Source organism: Hypanus sabinus, chromosome 29 (genome assembly GCF_030144855.1).
Source record: "Hypanus sabinus isolate sHypSab1 chromosome 29, sHypSab1.hap1, whole genome shotgun sequence".
In the NCBI taxonomy this organism is placed as follows: domain Eukaryota; kingdom Metazoa; phylum Chordata; class Chondrichthyes; order Myliobatiformes; family Dasyatidae; genus Hypanus; species Hypanus sabinus.
Genome location: NC_082734.1, coordinates 7,473,481 through 7,494,944, shown reverse-complemented (window position 1 = coordinate 7,494,944; position 21,464 = coordinate 7,473,481). Strand labels below are relative to the sequence as shown.

The 21,464-nt window shown below is 44.7% G+C and overlaps 2 protein-coding genes across 4 annotated transcripts in view; one reads left to right on the top strand and one right to left on the bottom strand.

The window, feature by feature from the left end:
- The window catches only part of scaf1 (SR-related CTD-associated factor 1), a 69,172-nt gene extending 64,209 nt beyond the window's left edge, over positions 1-4,963 (top strand). For all 3 annotated transcript variants that reach the window (XM_059953552.1, XM_059953553.1, XM_059953554.1), the window contains one exon: positions 4,262-4,963. In XM_059953552.1, coding sequence (XP_059809535.1) covers positions 4,262-4,444 — 183 coding nt within the window. In that variant the 3' untranslated portion in view covers positions 4,445-4,963. The remainder of the gene's footprint in view (positions 1-4,261) is intronic.
- Positions 4,964-15,535: 10,572 nt separating this feature from the next.
- Positions 15,536-21,464, bottom strand: part of LOC132382943 (interferon regulatory factor 3-like) — a 57,091-nt gene continuing 51,162 nt past the window's right edge. Inside the window, exon 9 of the mRNA XM_059953549.1 lies at positions 15,536-21,300. Within this exon, the coding sequence (XP_059809532.1) occupies positions 21,148-21,300 (153 nt within the window). The 3' untranslated portion in view covers positions 15,536-21,147. The remainder of the gene's footprint in view (positions 21,301-21,464) is intronic.

The following is a 21,464-nucleotide window of genomic DNA, read 5'->3' as shown; positions in this document are numbered from 1 at the left end:
TAAATGAAGATCAGACCTAATTTTATGAGTAATTAATGCAGAAGACCAGGTCATTACAAAGGATTCACGTACTTTTTCTTGCATCTGTGTATACAACCAAGTGAAACAACATTCCTCCAGACTACAGTGTACCCACAAAACAAATCAACACAGCACTTAAAACAAAATATTACCATCAATAAGTTATTAAAGTATAATTCAAAATGCATGTAGTGTGCAGCACAAATAAACAGTAAGCAGCTCACTGTCCTCATGGCAAGACCTCGGTGGTGGCAGGGTATTCATTAGTCTCACAGCCTGAGGAAAGAAGCTATTTCCTAGTCTGGCAGACCTAGTCCTGATGCTCCTGGACCTCCTTCCTGATGGTGGTGGGATGGGTGGTAAGGATCCTCAACAGTGCCTTGTGCTCTTTGTCTACAATGATCCCAGTAAGTGTCACAAAATAGGTGGGAGGGAGACCCCTAATATTGAGTATCTAAAAGGAATATAGGTGACACAGGTGTATAAGGTGTGGGACTGGGGTTGCTTTCACACAGCAGGCATGGACCTTTAGTTATAGACTTTAGTTATAGTTATGGACCTTTAGAAATACATCACCGTACAGTTCTTTCCAGGCCAATGAGCCCGCACTGCCCAAACAATTAACCTATTAACCTGAATGCCTTTGGAATTTGGGAGGGAACTAGCGAACCCAGAGGAAACCCACACAGTCACTGGGAGAATGTACAATTGGGATGAGTTGTTCTCCAATCTTGGCAATTTATTTGAAAACGTTCCATCACCGTGCACGGAGGCACCGCCAGTGCACTATTGTGATGTGTTCTCCGAATACTGAAGAGCATAAGAGTTCCTTACAGACAGCGGCAGAACCAAACCCGGTTTGCTGGCACTGCCGCGCCACACCCATAGAGGCTAAATGGCCTTCCCTGTGGAGTAACCTTCCCATTACTTTGTCAGTGAGGTGAGAATGGGGATAAGGATAGTGGATGATAAATTGCACAGTGAAAGCAGAGGGCTCACTCAGGGAACAAGGGGTTAACTTCTGATGGCCTCTCCACATCTCTCTCCTCTCACATCACTCGCCAATTCGCTTTCCTTCGCTCAAATTCACCGAGCTGTTCTCTCCCTGCTTAATTTTACCAAGCAATTCCTCCACTGCTCAAATACACCGAGCCATTTCTCCCCATGCTCAAATTCACCGAGCCATTTCTCCTCACTCAAATTCATTCAGCCATTTCTCCTCTCTCAAATTCACCGAGACATTTCTCCCCCTCACTCAAATTCTCCGAGACATTTCTCTTCCTCACTCAAATTCACCAAGGCATTTCTCCCCCTCTCAAATTCACCAAGGCATTTCTCCCCCTCACTCAAATTCACCAAGGCATTTCTCCCCCTCTCTCAAATTCACCAAGGCATTTCTCCCCCTCACTCAAATTCACCGAGCCATTTCTCCTCCTCACTCAAATTCACTGAGCCATGTCTCCCCTCACTCAAATTCATTGAGCCATTTCTCCCCCTCACTCAAATTCACCGAGCCATTTCTCCTCCTCACTCAAATTCACTGAGCCATTTCTCCTCCTCACTCAAATTCACTGAGCCATTTCTCCTCACTCAAATTCATTGAGCCATTTCTCCTCACTCAAATTCACCGAGCCATTTCTCCTCCTCACTCAAATTCACTGAGCCATTTCTCCTCCTCACTCAAATTCACTGAGCCATTTCTCCTCACTCAAATTCACTGAGCCATTTCTCCTCACTCAAATTCATTGAGCCATTTCTCCTCACTCAAATTCACCGAGGCATTTCTCCCCCTCACCCAAATTCTCCGAGGCATTTCTCTTCCTCACTCAAATTCACTGAGCCATTTCTCCTCACTCAAATTCACCGAGCCATTTCTCCCTCTCACTCAAATTCTCCAAGGCATTTCTCTCCCTCACTCAAATTCACTGAGCCATTTCTCCTCACTCAAATTCATTGAGCCATTTCTCCTCACTCAAATTCTCCGAGGCATTTCTCTCCCTCACTCAAATTCACTGAGCCATTTCTCCTCACTCAAATTCATTGAGCTATTTCTCCTCACTCAATTTCTCCGAGGCATTTCTCCCCCTCACTCAAATTCACTGAGCCATTTCTCCCTCACTCAAATTCATTGAGCCATTTCTCCTCACTCAAATTCTCCGAGGCATTTCTATCCCTCACTCAAATTCACTGAGCCATTTCTTCACCTCACTCAAATTCATTGAGCTATTTCTCCTCACTCAATTTCTCCGAGGCATTTCTCCCCCTCACTCAAATTCACTGAGCCATTTCTCCTCCTCACTCAAATTCTCCGAGGCATTTCTCTCCCTCACTCAAATTCACTGAGCCATTTCTCCTCACTCAAGTTCATTGAGCCATTTCTCCCTCACTCAAATTCATCGAGCCATTTCTCCTCCTCACTCAAATTCACCGAGCCATTTCTCCTCCTCACTCAAATTCACCGAGCCATTTCTCCCCCTCGCTCAAATTCACCGAGCCATTTCTCCCCCTCGCTCAAATTCACCGAGCCATTTCTCCCCCTCGCTCAAATTCACCGAGCCATTTCTCCTCCTCGCTCAAATTCACCGAGCCATTTCTCCTCCTCGCTCAAATTCACCGAGCCATTTCTCCCCCTCGCTCAAATTCACCGAGCCATTTCTCCTCCTCGCTCAAATTCACCGAGCCATTTCTCCCCCTCCCTCAAATTCACTGAGCCATTTCTCCTCCTCACTCAAATTCACTGAGCCATTTCTCCTCCTCACTCAAATTCATTGAGCCATTTCTCCCCCTCACTCAAATTCACTGAGCCATTTCTCCTCCTCACTCAAATTCATTGAGCCATTTCTCCTCACTCAAATTCACTGAGCCATTTCTCCTGCTCACTCAAATTCACCGAGCCATTTCTCCTCACACAAATTCACCGAGGCATTTCTCCCCCTCACTCAAATTTTCCGATGCATTTCTCCTCCTCACTCAAATTCATTGAGCCATTTCTCCCCCTCACTCAAATTCACCGAGCCATTTCTCCTCCTCACTCAAATTCACCGAGCCATTTCTCCCTCACTCAAGTTCATTGAGCCATTTCTCCCTCACTCAAATTCATTGAGCCAGTTCTCCTCACTCAAATTCACTAAGCCATTTCTCCTCACTCAAATTCACCAAGCCATTTCTCCCTCACTCAAATTCACCGAGCCATTTCTCCTCACTCAAATTCACCGAGCCATTTCTCCTCACTCAAATTCACCGAGGCTTTTCTCCTCCTCACTCAAATTCATTGAGCCATTTCTCCTCACTCAAATTCATTGAGCTATTTCTCCTCACTCAAATTCTCCAAGGCATTTCTCTCCCTCACTCAAATTCACTGAGCCATTTCTCCTCACTCAAATTCATTGAGCCATTTCTCCTCACTCAAATTCTCCGAGGCATTTCTCCCCCTCACTCAAATTCACTGAGCCATTTCTCCTCACTCAAATTCACCGAGGGATTTCTCCCCCTCACTCAAATTCTCCGAGGCATTTCTCTCCCTCACTCAAATTCACTGAGCCATTTCTCCTCACTCAAGTTCAGTGAGCCATTTCTCCCTCACTCAAATTCACCGAGCCATTTCTCCTCCTCACTCAAATTCACCGAGCCATTTCTCCCCCTCGCTCAAATTCACCGAGCCATTTCTCCTCCTCGCTCAAATTCACCGAGCCATTTCTCCTCCTCACTCAAATTCACCGAGCCATTTCTCCCCCTCGCTCAAATTCACCGAGCCATTTCTCCTCCTCGCTCAAATTCACCGAGCCATTTCTCCCCCTCGTCAAATTCACCGAGCCATTTCTCCTCCTCACTCAAATTCACTGAGCCATTTCTCCTCCTCACTCAAATTCATTGAGCCATTTCTCCCCCTCACTCAAATTCACCGAGCCATTTCTCCCCTCACTCAAATTCACTGAGCCATTTCTCCTCACTCAAATTCTTTGAGCCATTTCTCCCTCACTCAAATTCACTGAGCCATTTCTCCTCCTCACTCAAATTCACCGAGCCATTTCTCCTCACTCAAATTCTCAGAGCCATTTCTCCCCTCACTCAAATTCACCATTTCTCCTCACTCAGATTCACCGAGCCATTTCTCTCCTCACTCAAATTCATCGAGCCATTTCTCGTCACTCAAATACATTGAGACATTCTCCCTCGCTCAAATTCACTAGCCATTCTCCCCCCGCTCATAGTTACTGGGCAATTTCTCCTCCCCCTGCAGATTTGCCACAGTAAAAGCGGTGAGATCAACCCCGTTAAAGTTGCCAACCTGGTGAAGGCTTACGTGGAGAAATACAAGTATGCCCGGAGGCACAACAAGAGACCGGAGGACAGCACTCTTCAGAGCAACGGCAAGGAGGCCGGGAAGTTAGAAAAACACGGCAAAGTCTCGGCGCAGACGTAAACCAGATCAAGAGACAGTTTTTAATGAGTTACCAGAATTCAATAATTTTGAGCACCTCTCCTCGTTTTATTTTTCATTTTAATAAGTGTGAAGACATTTTTTTTAAAAGACGAAAACTTTAGAAGTCCATCTGACGTTCCTGGGTTAATCTCATTGTGGCAGTGCCTACTGATCCTGAATTAGATGGAAGAAACTTGGGACACTTTTAATGAAATACAAAGGGGGGGGGAGGGTGGTGGGGTGGCAGAATATTCTTGGAAAGTTTAAAAAAAAAATCACTTTTAAAAACTGTATACTGTATCTCCCAATTGCTGTATATAAGATAGGAGCCATCGGCAAGCTTTCTCATCTCCTTTCTCATTTCTGTTAATATTTTGTTTTTAATCTCCTCCTGCACCTCCCATCCCAATCCCTGAACTCCCTTGCCCTCCATTTTCTTTGTGCATGACGTTCCCTTTTCTAGGTCAGTGAATTCTATATGGTTTTAACCAGAAATAAATGATATTACTTGCTCAGTGATTGAGAGAAGGCAGTGTATTAGAGAGGACCTGTCTGTCCTGTTGATGTCTATGCTATTCGTTATTCTTTTAAAAAAAGATTATATATATATAGTTCAACGTTGAAGAAAAGCAGACGAGAGTCGATGTTTTCTCATTTGCACGTTTTAATTAGGTAAGAGATGGGGATTGAACCTGTGACCACTGTCCTCGGAACGTGTTTCTCTTTATGTAAATGTATTTACTTTAGTCATGCTTCCTGACACTGTAGCTGCTCCTTAGAGGCACCCGGGGTGGAATTCTTTCATCCAATGCAATTACTGTTGTAAATTTAAGTGTTGGCTCTTGGGGAGGGAAGGAGGAAGGACATGGGGTTGATTTGGTCTGTGTCATCGGCCGCCACTGCCCTCGGCTATCTCTCCTCTTTCCATTTGTGACTGCGATGCACCAAGTGCAAAGGCTTGGGAGACGTGCTTGGGCTCCCTAATGATTTTTCCTTCCCTTTCCCCACCTCAGCAAGTGTGTATGTGGTTCAAATCATCTGCGATCATATCAGACCAGTTTTGCCCGCAATAGAGGAATAAGGCAAATTGTTGACGATCATCCTTATCTTTATTTCTTTAATTTATTTTTTCAGCAGGAAGTGTATCTGATTTTTGGCCCACACCATGAGCTGCTCAGGAGATGGGTGATACCCTCCTCGTCCCTTGATTTGGGGGAGTTTGTGTTTTAATTCCAGAGCTATTAGTACCCTCCCCTTCCACCCCGCTGCCATCACACCAGTTTGCTGCCAAATCATGTTAGACATAGGATTAATTCGGGCCGCTCTCCTATCACGCTGCAACCCTGTTGTGCCCTCCCCCTCGTGCTCCCCACTCCTCACTTACAGCCAAATTGACGCACCTGACCCCCGTGTACCACTGCGCTTCAGGTTTAGTTTCTGCGCGTCCAGGGTAGGACAGTCGTCTTGTAGGCGTGAATTACTCTGTATCTCAACTGGCAGTGCTACACTGAGGGGGGAGAAAGGTTTACAATCTGACTTCTATGTGGTGTAATTACAAGAGGAGGGTATATAAATGATTGACAAATGTATCCACTATTCTAATTTCAGTCTGAAGCAAGCTTGACTAAATATTGTTTGGTGTCATTTGGTTTTGAATGGGTTTGCAAGTATGCCTGGTGGATGAGGTTATGTGTATGTGTGTATATACGTACACTGGGGAGTTGGGTAGGGAGGGGATAGACTGGGTTTCACACACCCAAGAAGTACATATATATTGATAATTGGAGTTTTGCTGGCCATTTTAAATACTAGATAACATATTACTCATTTAGAAAGAGGCAAAGTAGTCCCCCTTGTGACATTACCGAATCTCGTCATTTAAAAAGGAAACATTTTTTAATTAAAATAAAATAAAGCCTCGAGAACATTGGACAAATTGTTTTGTAAAACAACTAATTTATTTGGGTTGTTTATATTTGCAGTTGAGGGGCCCGCCCTAGTGTTTCTGCATCTCTAACCTGAAGGAAAAGAAACTATAAACAGTATTAGCACAGTTGAAGTGAGGAGCACGCCAGCATTAGGTCATGGCTTACGAGGAAACGGGAGATGGGTTATTTTTGGTATTTTACGTTCAATAATCCCCTGTGTTCTTTCACACAGGCGACTATAGAAATTCTGAATGAGTGGGCAAGGCAGGGGAGAGCAGATGGATGATTGTTTGAGAAGGTAAATTTCATTGTGATCCTTGGAAGTTGGAGTGATGATAGGCACCTCATCACTAGGGGTACCCGTGGTTGGGTTATGGTAATACCACTGTGCTCTTTCAACTGTGCTAATATTGTAAAACTCTGCCTGTTGTTGAGAATATTGTATAAATAAAAAAATGAGATTGTTACAGAACAGAAGTGCTAGTTTCTTTTAAACAGTCAGATCCAAGTTACTTACTGCCCATCATGTCATTGGCATTGAGGGCAGCAATGAAGGTCCTCCATCTCTGGTGGTGTTCAGGGCTTCCTTCATCGTGTCAGTATCTCCCTTTTGGTTTTCACTACTGTCGAGCATGCAACTCCCAGGTGGAGACTAAGGATGTAGGAGGATTCTTCAGTGCTGTTCCCATAACAGTTTTGTTAGTCCTGAGCTGAACCCCCATACCTGGAGGACCAGGGGACCATTCTTAGTCTGGCCTCTCCCTTTGACCTGTTTGGCATGGGTGACCCTACCAAGAGCCAAAGGAGAAAGCCCTGACTCCAGCCAACATAGCTCGCTGGGTCATTGAGGCACGCAAGCCTCCAAATCCAAAAAGTTTGCGGTCCTCTTAGAACAAAGTGTCTGGACCACGCTAACCCATTGGCACTTACGTGAACGCACCTGTCATAACATGTAAATAAAGCGCGCACTGCTCTAATTTATCATCCCACACCATACACTTGACCTACGCCCCCATAGAGCACATGACCCTACTGCTTTCCAGTCAAAGCTGAACCTTTTGGAGAGAGAGATTCACGTGAGAAAGTTGCACTTCCCGGGAGCATTGCGAGAAGAACGAAATGCGGGAAGATCCGGTGATGAAGGATTTTGTGGCAGCAAACTTCAGGGAACGATTTGAAAGTTCCCCTAAACTCTCAGGTGACATTCTCCTCTTCCTGAGACAGCCGCTCTCCGTTTCGGCTGACGGCCAGCGAATTGCAGAGGCCAAAAGGCTGGTGCCTTCCATAGATGAGGCAACTCTTCAGATGGAGGTCTTGGAAATGGGAACATCTGATTTGCTCAAAGCACAACACAAGGATGTTGGGGTGAGTGACTTTTGGATCAACGTGGATCCTCAAGCTCTATTCAAAAACACGAGAGCTATTGCAATGCTCCTACTCACACGGTTCCCCTCCACGTACATATGTAAGTCATTGTTTTCTTCAATGAAATCTATCAAGAACCAGGACAGAAACAGACTCTCCAATGCACATCCTGGCCAGCGCCTCAGGATTGCCACAACAGAATACAGGCCTGACGTCAGGAGGATTGTCTCAGCCTGTTGCTGTCACTTCTCTCACTGATTGGTGAGTGAATCAATTTATTTTTGTCCATTTGTCAATCTTACTGTGGTATAATAATATTACAACAATAATAATACTGATAATTTCATTTATAGCTATACTTCAAATGCTACATAGCTTATTTAAAAAGAACAAATAGATTAACTGAGAGAACAGAAACAGTGGAAAAGGCAGAACTACTAAAACTCTTAGTGTGGAAGAGAAGTGGTGAAGACCACTTTTTGTGTGTGTGTATTTTAAGTCCTAGATGAGTTCTCAATGTGACAGCTGACAGTTGTGATAGCTAGAGTCATAATTAAACTGTTGGTTTTGGACTTATTTTGTTTCAAGAGTGCATTTTTTTCTTGTATGACCCACAACACAGGCTTTGAGAATCCCAGGCCTAAATTATCATTACTACTACTACTACTGTTAGTACTACTAATAATAACAATGGCAATAGCAGCAACAACATCTGCCCATAAATAACTTACTGGCGCAATGAAGAAAACCCTGGACTTTTTGGCCCTTGGCTTGACATGCTTGACATAATTTGGCCCTTGTGGAAAACTAATTGGGGAACCCTGTCTTAGAGGGTCAGCTCCAAACACGTGGTTTTACCCAAGCTCTCTCATTTTTCCCCGAGTCTGGCTAAGTCTGGTTAGTAGAGTGTGGTCGGGGTCTCTGGGAGGGAGTGAGTGTTCTCTACCTGCTTACTACTGAGTAACCTCCTGTTCAACACCACGCATTGGGACAGCAAGCAAGGGCAAGACTGGGGCTTGGCACTGCGTTGCAGTTGAATAGCCTGCCATAATGACATGAATAAATCATGGAGCCATACAGCATGGAAGCAAGCCCCATAGCCTGAAAGTTCAATGCCAACCCATCAAAGCTTATTCCGTTTGCCCATATCCCTCCAACCTTTTTAACGCATGGACCCCCTACAAATAACCGAGTGCTCAGTGGACCCCCTGTTCTGAAACCTCACCTATCTATGTACCTGTCCAATTATCTTTTAAAAAGTTGTTTTTGTACCTGCCTCAGCCCCTCCCTCTGGCAGTTCATTCTACATGCATACCATTCTTTGTTTTTTTTAGGAGGGAAAAAAATAGTTGCCCCTCAATCTTTCTCCTTTCACCTTAAAGCTTTGATCTCTAGATCTTGAGTCCCCAACCCTAGGAGAAAGACTGTGCATATTGACCCTGTCTATGCCTGCTCAAGATATCCTAACTTCCATAAGGACTGAAGTCATAGAGCCCCTCAGCCAAACGTGCCCAAGTTCTAGCCTGTCCAATCTCTCCCTAGAATTCAATCCAAGTCTTGGCAACGACCTTGTAAATCTTTTCTGCCCTTTTTCCAGTTTGACGCCAGTCAAAACGCAGAGCAGAGAGGGTCCTGCTACCCAGCCTGGTTGGAGAACATTGTGTGTGCTTCAGATGGGGAGGGGAAGGGAGACAATGCCAGTTCTTGCACTTCCAGTCATATGACCATAAGAGACAGGAGCAGAATTAGGCCATTCTATCGTGGTTGATTTATTATTCCATTCAACCCCTTAACCTTGCCTTCCCACCGTGACCTTGAATGTATTTACTGATCAAGAACCTATCAACCTCTGCTTTAAATTTACCCATTGATCTGGCCTCTACAGCCAATGAACTCAACAGATCCACCACACTCTGACCAAAGAAATCCATCCTCATCTCTGTTCTAAAGGTATGTCCTTGCATTCTGATGCCATGCCCTCTAGTTTTAGACTCCCCCACTATTGGAAATAGTCCTGCCCTCATCCACACTCTCTAGGCTTTTCAATATTCAACGGATTTCAGTGAGATCCCCCCCCTCATTCTTCTAAACTCCTAAGAGTACAGGCCCAGTCAGTACTACTTCATAAATTTGAGAAGCCCAAATGTTCTTTAAGTACTTTTAGGTGTTACTTACCAAAAGCACATTCCATGCCCATTCCAGTTGTGTCACTAAAGGGGTTTTTTGCTTGCTTGCTTGTTTGTTTGTTTGTCTGTCTGTCTGTCTGTCTGTCTATCTATTTACAGATACAGCATGGAAACAGGCCCTTCTGGCCCAATCAGCCACATGAGCAATTAAATTACCTGGTTAATCTTAAGAGTTTAGGAGGAAACAAGAGCATCCAGAGGAAACCAACATCCTTTACTCCGGCCAGATTTACAAACACTCACTCCACTCCACATTGACACAGTACAGTGCAAAAACCTTAGGCACCATAGCTATATACATGTGCCCAAGACTTTTGCACAGTATTGTAAATCTATAGAAATTTGCAAGAGTCTTCCATGACTTCTGAGGGGTATAGAGAGGGGAAATGCAAGGCTTTTTCCACTGAGGTTGGGTGGGATTACAACTAGAAGTCATGGGTTAAGGAGAACATGAGGGGGAAACTTCTTCACTCAGAGTTGCCAGCCCAAGTGATGCATTTAAGCATTTCAATTTTTAAGAGAAGTTTGTATAGGTACATGGTTGGGAGGGCTAAGTCTGGGTGCTGGAAAATGGGGCTAGGCAGTTGAAATGGTCTAGCATGGACTAGATGGGTTGAAGGGTCTGTTTCTGTTCTGTACTTTTCTATGACTTACCACATCTCCTCAAACTCCTAATGAAATAGATGCCTTCTTCATGATTGTTGGGACCAGGGTAGATAGTCTGAGATGTTGACGTGCAGGAACTTGAAGCTGCTGACTCTTTCCACCGCTGACTCCTCAATGAGGACTGGTGAGTGTTCTCCGAACATCCCCTTCCTGAAGTTCACTATCAATTCCTTGGTCTTGCTGATGCTGAGTGAGAGGTTGTTGAGACACCACACAACTAGCTGATCCAACTTACTCCTGTACACCTCCTTGTCACTCTCTGAGGTTCTGCCAAAAACAATTGGTGTCATTGGCGAATTTATAGATGGCATGAGCTGTGACTGTGCTAGACCGTAAGACTTTAAGATTTAGTAGCAAAATTAGGCCCTTAGGAATATTAAGTCTACTCTGCCATTTAGAACCATAGAACATTACAGCACAGAAACAGGCCTTTTGGCCCTTCTTGACTGTGCCGAACCATTTTTCTGCTTAGTCCCACTGACCTGCACCTGGACCATATCCCTCCATACACCTCTCATCCATGTACCTGTCCGTTTTTCTTAAATGTTAAAAGTGAGCCCGCATTTTCCACTTCATCTGGCAGCTCATTCCACATTCCCACCACTCTCTGTGAAGAAGCCCCCCCCCAATGTTCCCTTTGAACTTTTCCCCCCTTCACCCTTAATCCATGTCCTCTGGTTTTTTTCTCCCCTAGCTCAGTGGAAAAAACCTGCTTGCATTCACTCTATCTATACCCATCATAATTTTATATACCTCTATCAAATCCCCTCTCATTCTTCTACGCTCCGGGGAATAAAGTCCTAACCTATTCAACCTTTCTCTGTAACTCAGTTTCTCAACTCCCGGCAATATCCTTGTAAACCTTCTCTGCACTCTTTCAACCTTATTAATATCCTCCCTGTAATTCGGTGACCAAAACTGCATGCAAAATTCCAAATTCGGCTTCACCAATGCCTTATACAACCTCACCATAATATTCCAACTCTTGAGGACTTATACTTTGATTTATAAAGGCCAATGTACCAAAAGCTCTCTTTACGACCCTATCTACCACACTCCTCAGTGCCCTACCATTTACCTTGTGTGTTCTACCTTGATTTTTCCTTCCAAAGTGCAATAGCTCACACTTGTCTGCATCTGCCATTTTTTAGCCCATTTTTCCAGCTGGTCCAAATCCCTCTGCAAGCTTTGAAAACCTTCCTCACTGTCCACACCACCTCCAATCTTTGTACCATCAGCAAATTTGCTGATCCAATTTGCTGCATTATCATCCAGATCATTGATAGAGATGACAAATAACCATGGACCCAGCACTGATCCCTGTGGCACACCACTCGTCACAGGCCTCCACTCAGACAAGCAATCCCCCACTACCACTCTCTGGCTTCTCCCATTGAACCAATGTCTAATCCAATTTACTACCTCACCATATATACCCAGCGACTGAATCTTCCTAACTAACCTCCCATGCGGGACCTTGTCGAAGGCCTTACTGAAGTCCATGTAGACAACATACACTGCCTTCCCTTCATCCATTTTCCTGGTAACCTGCTCGAAAAACTCTTAATAGATTTGTTAAACATGACCTACCATGCACAATAAGTCTCTTATTGAGAGTCAATAAGTTGACTCTCCCCAATAAGTCCCTGTCTATCCAAATATTTGTAGGTCCAGAGTATCTCTTAGTATTCCTTCCAATAATTTACCTACTACCGACATCAAACTTACCAGCCTATAATTTCCCAGATTACTTCTAGATCCTTTTTTAAACAACGGAACAACATGAGCTATCCTCCAATCCTCCAGCACCTCACCCATAGATACCGACATTTTAAATATATCTGCCAGGGCCCCTGCAATTTCAACACTAGTCTCCTTCAAGGTCCAAGGGAATACCCTGATAGGTCCTGGGGTTTTATCTACTCTGATTTGCCTCAAGATAGCAAGCACCTCCTCCCCTTCAATCTGTATAGGTTCTATGACCTCACTACTTGTTCGCCTTATTTTCATTGACTCCATGCCAGTTTCCTTAGTAAATATGGATGCAAAAAACCCATATAAGATCTCCCTCATTTCTTTTGGTTCCATACATAGCCAACCACTCTGATCTTCAAGAGGACTAATTTTATTCCTTACTATTCTTTTGCTCTTAATATACCTGTAGAAGCTCTTTGGATAATCCTTCACTTTGATTGCCAAAGCAACCTCATGTCTTCTTTTAGCCATCCTGATTTCTTTAAGTATTTTTTTGCACTTTTTACACTCCTCAAGCACTTTATTTGCTCCATTTCCTATACATGTCATACATCTCTCTCTTCTTCTTTATCAGAGTTCCAATATCCCTTGAGAACCAAGGTTCCTTATTTATCCTGAAGTGAACCAAGGTTCACTTTTCCTTTAATCCTGACAGGAACATACAAACTCTGCACACTCAAAATCTCTCCTTTGAAGGCCTCACTTACCAATCACATCCTTGCCAGAGAACAACCTGTCCCAATCCATGCTTTTTAGATCCTCATTTCTTCAAATTTGCCCTTTTTCCAGTTTAGAACCTCAAACCAAGGACTAGATCTATCATTATCCATGATCAAGTTGAAACTAATGATGTTAAATAATCACTAGAACACAAAGTGTTCCCCTACACACACTTCCGTCACCTGTCCTAACTTCCTTCCTAATAGGAGATCTAATATTGCATCCTCTCTAGTCGGTACCTCTATATATTGATTTAGGAAACTTTCCTGAACACATTTTACGAACTCTAATCAATCTATACCTTTAACAGTATGGGAGTCCCAATCAATACGTGGAAAATTAAAATCCCCTACTATCACAACTTTGTTTCCTGCAGTTGTCTGCTATCTCTCTGCAGATTTGCTCCTCCAATTCTCGCTATCGGGTGGTCTATAATACAACCCAATTAATGTGGTCATACCTTTCCTGTTAGCTGATCCATTTCTTCCTCTCAGCCCCAATCCCCTGCCTTCGCCCCCCTCCCTTTATCCTTTCATGCCGTGACCAATCAAGAACCTATCAATCTCTGCCTTAAATATACAGTACATAAAGACTTGGACTCCACAAACGCCTGTGGCAACAAATTCCAGATTCACCAGTCTTTGGCTAAAGAAATTCCGCCTCCTCTCCGCTCTGTTCTGAAGCTGTGTCCTCTGGTCCTAGCCTTTCTTGCTATCTGAAACATCCTCTCCACATCCACTCTATTGGGGCCTTTCAACATTCGATAGGTTTCAATTGGGTCACCCTCTTTCTTCTGAATTCCAGTGAATACAGCCCCAGAGACGTCAAACACTCTTCATATGACAAGCCGTTCAGTCCTGGAATTATTTTCGTGAACCTCCTTTGAACCCTCTCCAGTTTCAGCCCATCCTTTCAAAGATAAGGGCACAAAACTGCTCACAATACTCCAAGTGAGGCCTCACCAGTGCTTTATAAAGTCTCAACGTTATATCCTTGTTTTTATAGTCTAGTCCTCTTGAAATGAATGCCTTCTTGGTGCTGTTTGCGTGATTTTTTTGTGCTGGGGGGGGTTGATGTTCTTGTTACCATTTGTATGATTTGATTTTGTTTTTCATGTGTGTGGGGCGGGGGGGGGGGGGGTTGATGTTTTTCTTTGAACAGCTTCCACGGTTTTCTTTGTTTCATGGCTATCTGGAGAAGACTAATCTCAGAGCTGCAAACATGCTTTGATAGTAAAAGTTCCTGAAACCCTGAACCTTGAAGTCCAGGATCCAGTTGCAGAGGGGGCCAGGTTTTGAAATTTGATGATTAATACTGAGGGATAAACACTGAACAGTAACCAATATATAATAGCCAGAGGTATGTCTTCTTGTTGCCTAGATACAGAGATACAGGTCTAGCATGGACTAGATGGGCTGAAGGGTCTGTTTCTGTGCTGTACTTTTCTATGACTTGCCACATCTCCTCAAACTCCTAATGAAGTAGATGCCTTCTTCATGATTGCATCAATGTGTTGGGACCAGGCTAGATACTCTGAGATGTTGACGTGCAGGAACTTGAAGCTGCTCACCCTTTCCACTGCTGACTCCTCAATGAGGACTGGTATGTGTTCTCCAAACTTCCCCTTCCTGAAGTTCACTATCAATTCCTTGGCCTTGCTGATGCTGAGTGAGAGGTTGTTGAGACACCACACAACTAGCTGATCCAGCTTACTCCTGTACACCTCCTTGTCACTCTGAGGTTCTGCCAAAAACAAGTGGTGTCATTGGCAAATTTATAGGTGGCATGAGCTGTGACTGTGCTAGACGTTAAGACTATAAAATTTAGTAGCAAAATTAGGCCATTAATACTGAGATATGAACACAGAGGTATGTCTTGCTGTTGTCTAGATACAGAGCTGAGTGGAGAGCAAGCGAGACTGCATCTGCTGTAGACCTGTTGTGGTGACAGCAGATTGCTGCGAGTCAATGCCCTTGTTAAGGCAGGAGTTAGCTCTAGCCATAACCAACCTCTCAAAGCACTTTGTAGATGCAAATTCTATGGTGCAATAGTCACTGAGGCAGTTCACCCTGATCTTCTCGGGCACTGGTGTGATTGAATCAGCTGGGAACTTCAGACCACAGCAGGGAGAGGTTGAAGATGGCCTCGAACACTCCAGCCAGTTGGCTGGCATGGGTCTTCAGTACCTGCTCAGGAACGCATTCAATGTTTGGACTTGAGCCTCCAAGACAGGGATCACAAGGTTGCTGGATGCTGTGGGATTCACTGAGGAGTAGAGTTATTCTCTGTTTCAAAAATGAAGAAAGTGCAAGAAATGTATAAACATCTGAGTTTGGCTGTAGCTATAATTACAATAGAATGTGTAGTTGGAGAGTCAGGTTCAACGTGTAGTTAGACCGCGTGTGGGCTGTATATTTCTACAATTCTGTGTGTTACAATTACAGAGTACAAGTTGACTACAAGAGTTTTGAGTCAGATTTTTAATTTTATTTAAAGATACAGTATGCAATAGGCCCTTCTGGCCCTCTGATTCATGCTGCCCCAGCAACGCCTGATTCAACCCAGACCTAATTAAAGGTCAATTTACAATGAATAATTATTCTCAAAACCAGAATGCCTTTGCACTGTCAGAGGAAAGCTGGAGCGCCTGGAGGAAACCCACGGACTCCACCGGGAGGACGTGAATACTCCTTATAGTTGTTGCATATAGTGCATGTTTTATGCATTATGAAATTGCATTGAATTGACCCCGTGCAGTATTATTCAGACCCCTTTAAATATTCAGCGCCTACAAACAGCAGAAGATGACAGCTGATTAATTGAGTGGCTGCCTTTAAGTTAAATGAACAGCAAGAGTAAAGTATGACAGGAACCTCACGGTCAAATCACACCAGCATTTCAGCTGTGGCACGGTGGCTCGGTCACTGCGCGGCGGAGAAGTGGCCAGTGCCAGAATGTGCACTCGCAGAGCCTGCCCCGTGTCAGGCCACAAATCTGAATGCAACATAGAATGAGGACTGTCCGGCATCGGGGTCTTCTCATCAGTCCGAGTGTCTCATTGCCACACCCACAGTAAAAAGCAGCGTAATTGCAGCTGCCAGATTTTATTTAGCGGTTCTGCGCGGAGTAGGCCCTTCTGTCCCCCCCAGCAACCCCTGCAACTCCAACTAACCCTAACCTAATCATGGGGCAACTTACATTGACCAATTAACTGACCCAGTACGACTTTGGATCGTGCGAGGAAACCGGAGCACCCAGAGGAAACCACGCATTCCACAGGGAGGACGTACAGAGACTCCTTACGGAACTGAACTCCAAAACTGTTGGGACATGTATGGTCATGCACTTTGGTGGGTGAAATTAAAGTGTAGACTATTTTCTAAAAGTGAGAATATTCAAAAATCTGAGGTACAAAGGCTAAAGGTTAACTTACAGGTTGAGTCAGTGGTGAGGAAGGCGAATGCAATGTTAACATTAATTGCCAGAGGGCTGTAAAGCATTATAAAGCGCTGGTGAGGCCTCACTTAAGTGTACTGTGAGCAGTTTTGGACCCCTTATCTAAGAAAGGATATGCTGACATTGAAGAGGATTCAGAAGAGGTTCATGAGAATGATTCTAGGATTGAAAGGCTTATGAGGAATGTTTATGGCTCTGGGCCTGTACTCATTGGAATTCAGAAGAATGAGGGGATCTCATTGAAACCTATTGAATGTTGAAAGACCTCGACAGAGTGGATGTGGAGAGGATGTTTCCTATGGTGGGGGAGTCCAAGAACAGAGGACGCAGCCTCAGAACAGAGATGAGGAGGAATTTCTTTAGCCAGAGAGTGAAGAATCTGTGGAATTCATTGTCAAAGGTGGCTATGGAAACCAAGTCATTAGGTACAGTATATTTAAGGCAGAGATTGAGATTCTTGATCAGTCAGGGAATGAAGGGAGACGGAGATGGCAGGAGATTGGAGCTGAAAGGGAAATGGATCAGCCATGATGAAATGGCGGAGCAGACTCGATGGGCCAAATGGCCTAATTCTGCTCCTGTGTTTTCAGTCTTAAGGAATTGAACTCTGAACTCCATTTGCTGAGAGCCAATCACTTTCAGCCACTTTTGTCAGGTTAATGGACTAGGGGGCATCGATTCTGCACCCTTTACCATCCCCAAGAAGATGATGAGGAACCATCTTTGGAGACCACAGGAGAACCCATTGGCTTGGTTGTACAGTTAGACTGGAGTCACGTATAGATCAGATAGGATAAGTTTTCCTTCCATAACAGTGAATTCATTCAATTTTCAAAACAGCATTCCAAGTCTTCTGATGAAGGGGATCTGAGTGGAAACATTAGCTGTTCCTCTCTCCATAGATGCTGCCTGACCTGCTGAGTCATAGAGCACTACAGCTCAAAAAAGGCCCTTCAGCCCATCTTGTCCATGACGGACTATTACTCTGCCCCATCGACTTGCACCCAGACCAAAGCCCTCTTCTTCCATCGGAATCCTCTCCAATGTCGGCATGTTTCCAATGTTGATATTGAGCCTGTGTCCAGCACATCCATTGGCAGCTCATTCCACACTCTCACCACCCTCTGAGTGAAGAAGTTCCCCCTTAAAACATTTCACCTTTTACCCTTAACACAACACTTCTAGTTCTAGTCTCACCCAACCTCAGTGGAAAAAGCCTACTTATACCCCTCATAATTTTGTATACCTCCATTAAGTCTCCCCCCTCTCCTAAACTCCAGGGAATAATGTCCTAACCAATTCAACCTTTCCGTATAACTCAGGTTCTCAAGTCCAGGCAACATCCTCGTAAATTTTCTCTGTACTCTTTTAACCTTATTGCTATCTTCTGGTGGTGACCCGAGCAAGCAGCTTCTACGGAAATGATCAAATATTCCCATTTTAGACTGCCACAGCTATAGTCATGGACAGTACAGTAAGCAACATCATCTTAAGGTGTTTGAAAACTCTCGCTATTCAAAAGTCGACGAACCTCAGACAGTAGTCTCCAGTCGCAAGTGCAGTTCCCCTTTAAGACAGTGGAAGAGAGGATACTGTGCTGGATTTAAGATGATGAGGATTCCTATTTCCAATGATGTCTGTTCTGCTGGCAGATGTACAGCTCTGTAAAATAAAACTGAACACCTCAGAGCAAGACTGCTGTAGCAGGGAACATCAGAGGCTGCTGTGTTTTTGTTTCACGGAGACTTGGCTATCCCCCGCCATTCTGGATGCAGCAATACAGGGTCGCTGGCTTTGCGATTCACCACCAAGATAGGACTGCTGAATCTGTCGAAGGCGGAGGAGGTGGAGTATACTTTCCGATTAACTCCTTGTGGTGCTCACCCAACCTGGAACGTCGAGCAATCATTTTATCAGACACGGAAGTTTACAGCCATCATGTTAGTGGTGTATGTCCGACCTCAGGCCCATGTCAAACAGGCTCCTGATGAACCGAGCCATGTAATCAACAGCCAGGGAACAGCACCTCCTGATGCCTTCCCATCATTTTGGGGGATTTTAACCGGGCCAGCTTGAAAAAGTCCCTAAATAAATATCACCAACATATCACTTGTAGAACCAGAGGACCCCCTGTTATACCACCATGAAGATCACTTACTGTGCCCACACTTCGGGAAGTCTGATCACCTGGCTGTACTTCCACTCCCTGAGGACAGGCCAGGCAGACACTGAAGACTGCAGCATAGTGGAGAGGACGAAGAAGGTATGGACAAGGGAGACAGAGGAATACTTACAGAACTGCTTTGAGGCAGTGGACCAGACAATATTCAGGGATTCATCTTTGAGTCTGAATGAATACGCCACAGTTGTCACTGATTTCGTTAGAACCTGTGTGGATGAGCGTGTGCCTAAGGGAACGTACCGTACATACCTGAGTCAAAAGCCAAGGATGAACCAGGAGATTCATGGTCTGCTGAGAGCCAGATCTGTGGCATTGGAGTCTGGTGATCTGGGACTGTACAAGAAGACCAGGTATAACTCATGGGGGGCTAACTCAAGAGCAAAAGAACAATTCTGAAAGGGTTGGAGATGACATCGGACACACGTCAACTGTGGCGGGGTTTGCAGGCCGTCACCGCCTACAAAGCGAAACCTAACACCATGAATGGCTGTGATGCTTCACTCCCAGACGAGCTCAACGTCTTTTATACTCGCTTTGAAAGGGAGAATAAAACCACAGCTATAAAGATCCCTGTAGCATCCAGTGACCCTCAGATGCTGACGTCAGGCTTTCTTTCAGGAGGCTGAATCCTCCCAAGGCAACTGGCCCTGACAGTAAGACTCTGTAAACCTGTGCCAACTAACTGGCAGGTGTGCTCAAAGACGCTACAGTCGGAAGTTCCCACCTGCTTCAAAAGGGCAACAGTTAATGCCAGTGCCTAAGAAGAGTGTGCTGCTGTAACGACTATCGTTCAGTAGCACTCACATCTACAGTGATAAAATGCTTTGAAAGGTTGGTCATAGCTAGAATCAACTCCTGCCTCAGCAAGGCCCTGGACCCACTGCAATTTGCCTATCGTCACAACAGGTCAACAGTGGATGCAATCTCACCAGCTCTTCACAAAGCCTTGGATCACATAGACAATACAAATACCCATGCCAGGATGCCGTTTAGTGACTACATCTCAGCGTTTAACATAATCATTCCTACAGTTCTGATCAGAAAGCTCCAAAACCTGGGCCTCTGTACCTCCCTCTGCAACTGGATCTTTGACTTCCTAACCAGAGGACCACAATCTGTGCAGATTGGAAATAACATCACCACCTCGCTTTGCAGTCAACACTGGTGCATCTCAAGCCCATTGTTCTGCTCCCTCTACACCCATGACAAACAGTGTGGCTAGGCAAACCTCAAATGCCATTTACAAATTTGCTGACAACTATTGTTGGCAGAATATCAGATGGTGACAAGAAGGCGTACAGGAGCGAGATAGATCAGCTGGTTGAGTGGTGTCACAGCAATAAACTCACACCCAACGTCAGTAAGACCAAAGAATTGATTATGGCCTTCAGGAAGAATAAGGCAAGGGAGCACACATCAGTCCTCATTGAGGGATCAGAAGTGAAAAGGGTGAGCAATTTCAACCTGGGTGCCAACATCTGAGGATCTATCCTGAGCCCAACATACCGATGCAGTTCCAAAGACAGCGACTAGGTTTCATGAGGAGTTTGAGGAGATTTGGTTTGTCACCAAAGACACTTGCAAACTGCTACAAATGTACCATGGGGAGCATTCTAACTGACTGCATCATTGTCGTGCATGGTGGGGGGGGGTATGGCGGGGGCATTGCACAGGATCAACATAAACTGCAGAAAATTGTGAACTGAGTCAGCTCCATCATGGGGACTAGCATCCAGGACATCTTCAAAGAGTGGTGACTCAAAAAGGCGGCGTCTATCATTATGGACCCCCACCACCATTCTTCTCAGTGCTACCATCAAGGAGGAGGCACAGGAGCCTGATGATTCAGAAATCTCTTCCATCAGATTTCTGAACAAACACTGAATCCATGAACAGTTCCTCAATCGCGAGGAAATCTGCAGATGCTGGAAATTCGAGCAACACACACAAAGTGCTGGTGGAACACAGCAGGCCAGGCAGCATCTATAGGAAGAAGCGCTGTCGACGTTTCGGGCCGAGACCCTCCGTCAGGACACCTCCTCAATGCTATTTTGTTTTGCATTACTTATTTAACTTTTAAAAAATATATATACTCTGTAATTTATAGTTTTTGCTATTCTGTATTGCACTGTACTGCTGCCATATAACAAATTTCAGTGATATTAAACCTGATTCTGACTGATCTTTCCTGTATGTAAGCAAACAGAACTGAACACAATACTCCCAATTAAGCCTCACCAACTGAATTTCAACATAACATCCCAACTCCTATACTGCATATTCTGAAAGCCGAAGTGCCGGAAGCTTTAAGATCCTTTCTCCTGTGATGCCTGAAGTGCTTACTAAAGATTTCTCTATTTTACTGAAGGTTTATTTTGTTAATCCAGGTGGGACCTGAATTTTAAGATTAGTCTCCCACGCCGCTCGCTGGACGACAGTGCCCACCTAGCTGAGGTCCATGTACTCCTCCAGTACCGATAAGAAGCTGGTGGTGCAAAGGTGGTCGGAGAACTGCAAGTTCATTTCGTCGCTCCTCAGAGATGAGGCTCCGATTCCGAGTGCCACTTCATGCAACAGCTTGAAGTTTACGGGGACCACCTGGTCAAAGGGAGGAAGAACCCATCAGCACAGTATCTATATCGTATTCACAATAATGAATTAACACACACAAAATGCTGGAGGAGCTTAACAGGTCAGGCAGAGGGAAATAAACAGTTGGTGTTTCGGACTGAGACCTTTCATGCTTCTACCCCCTTCCTTTC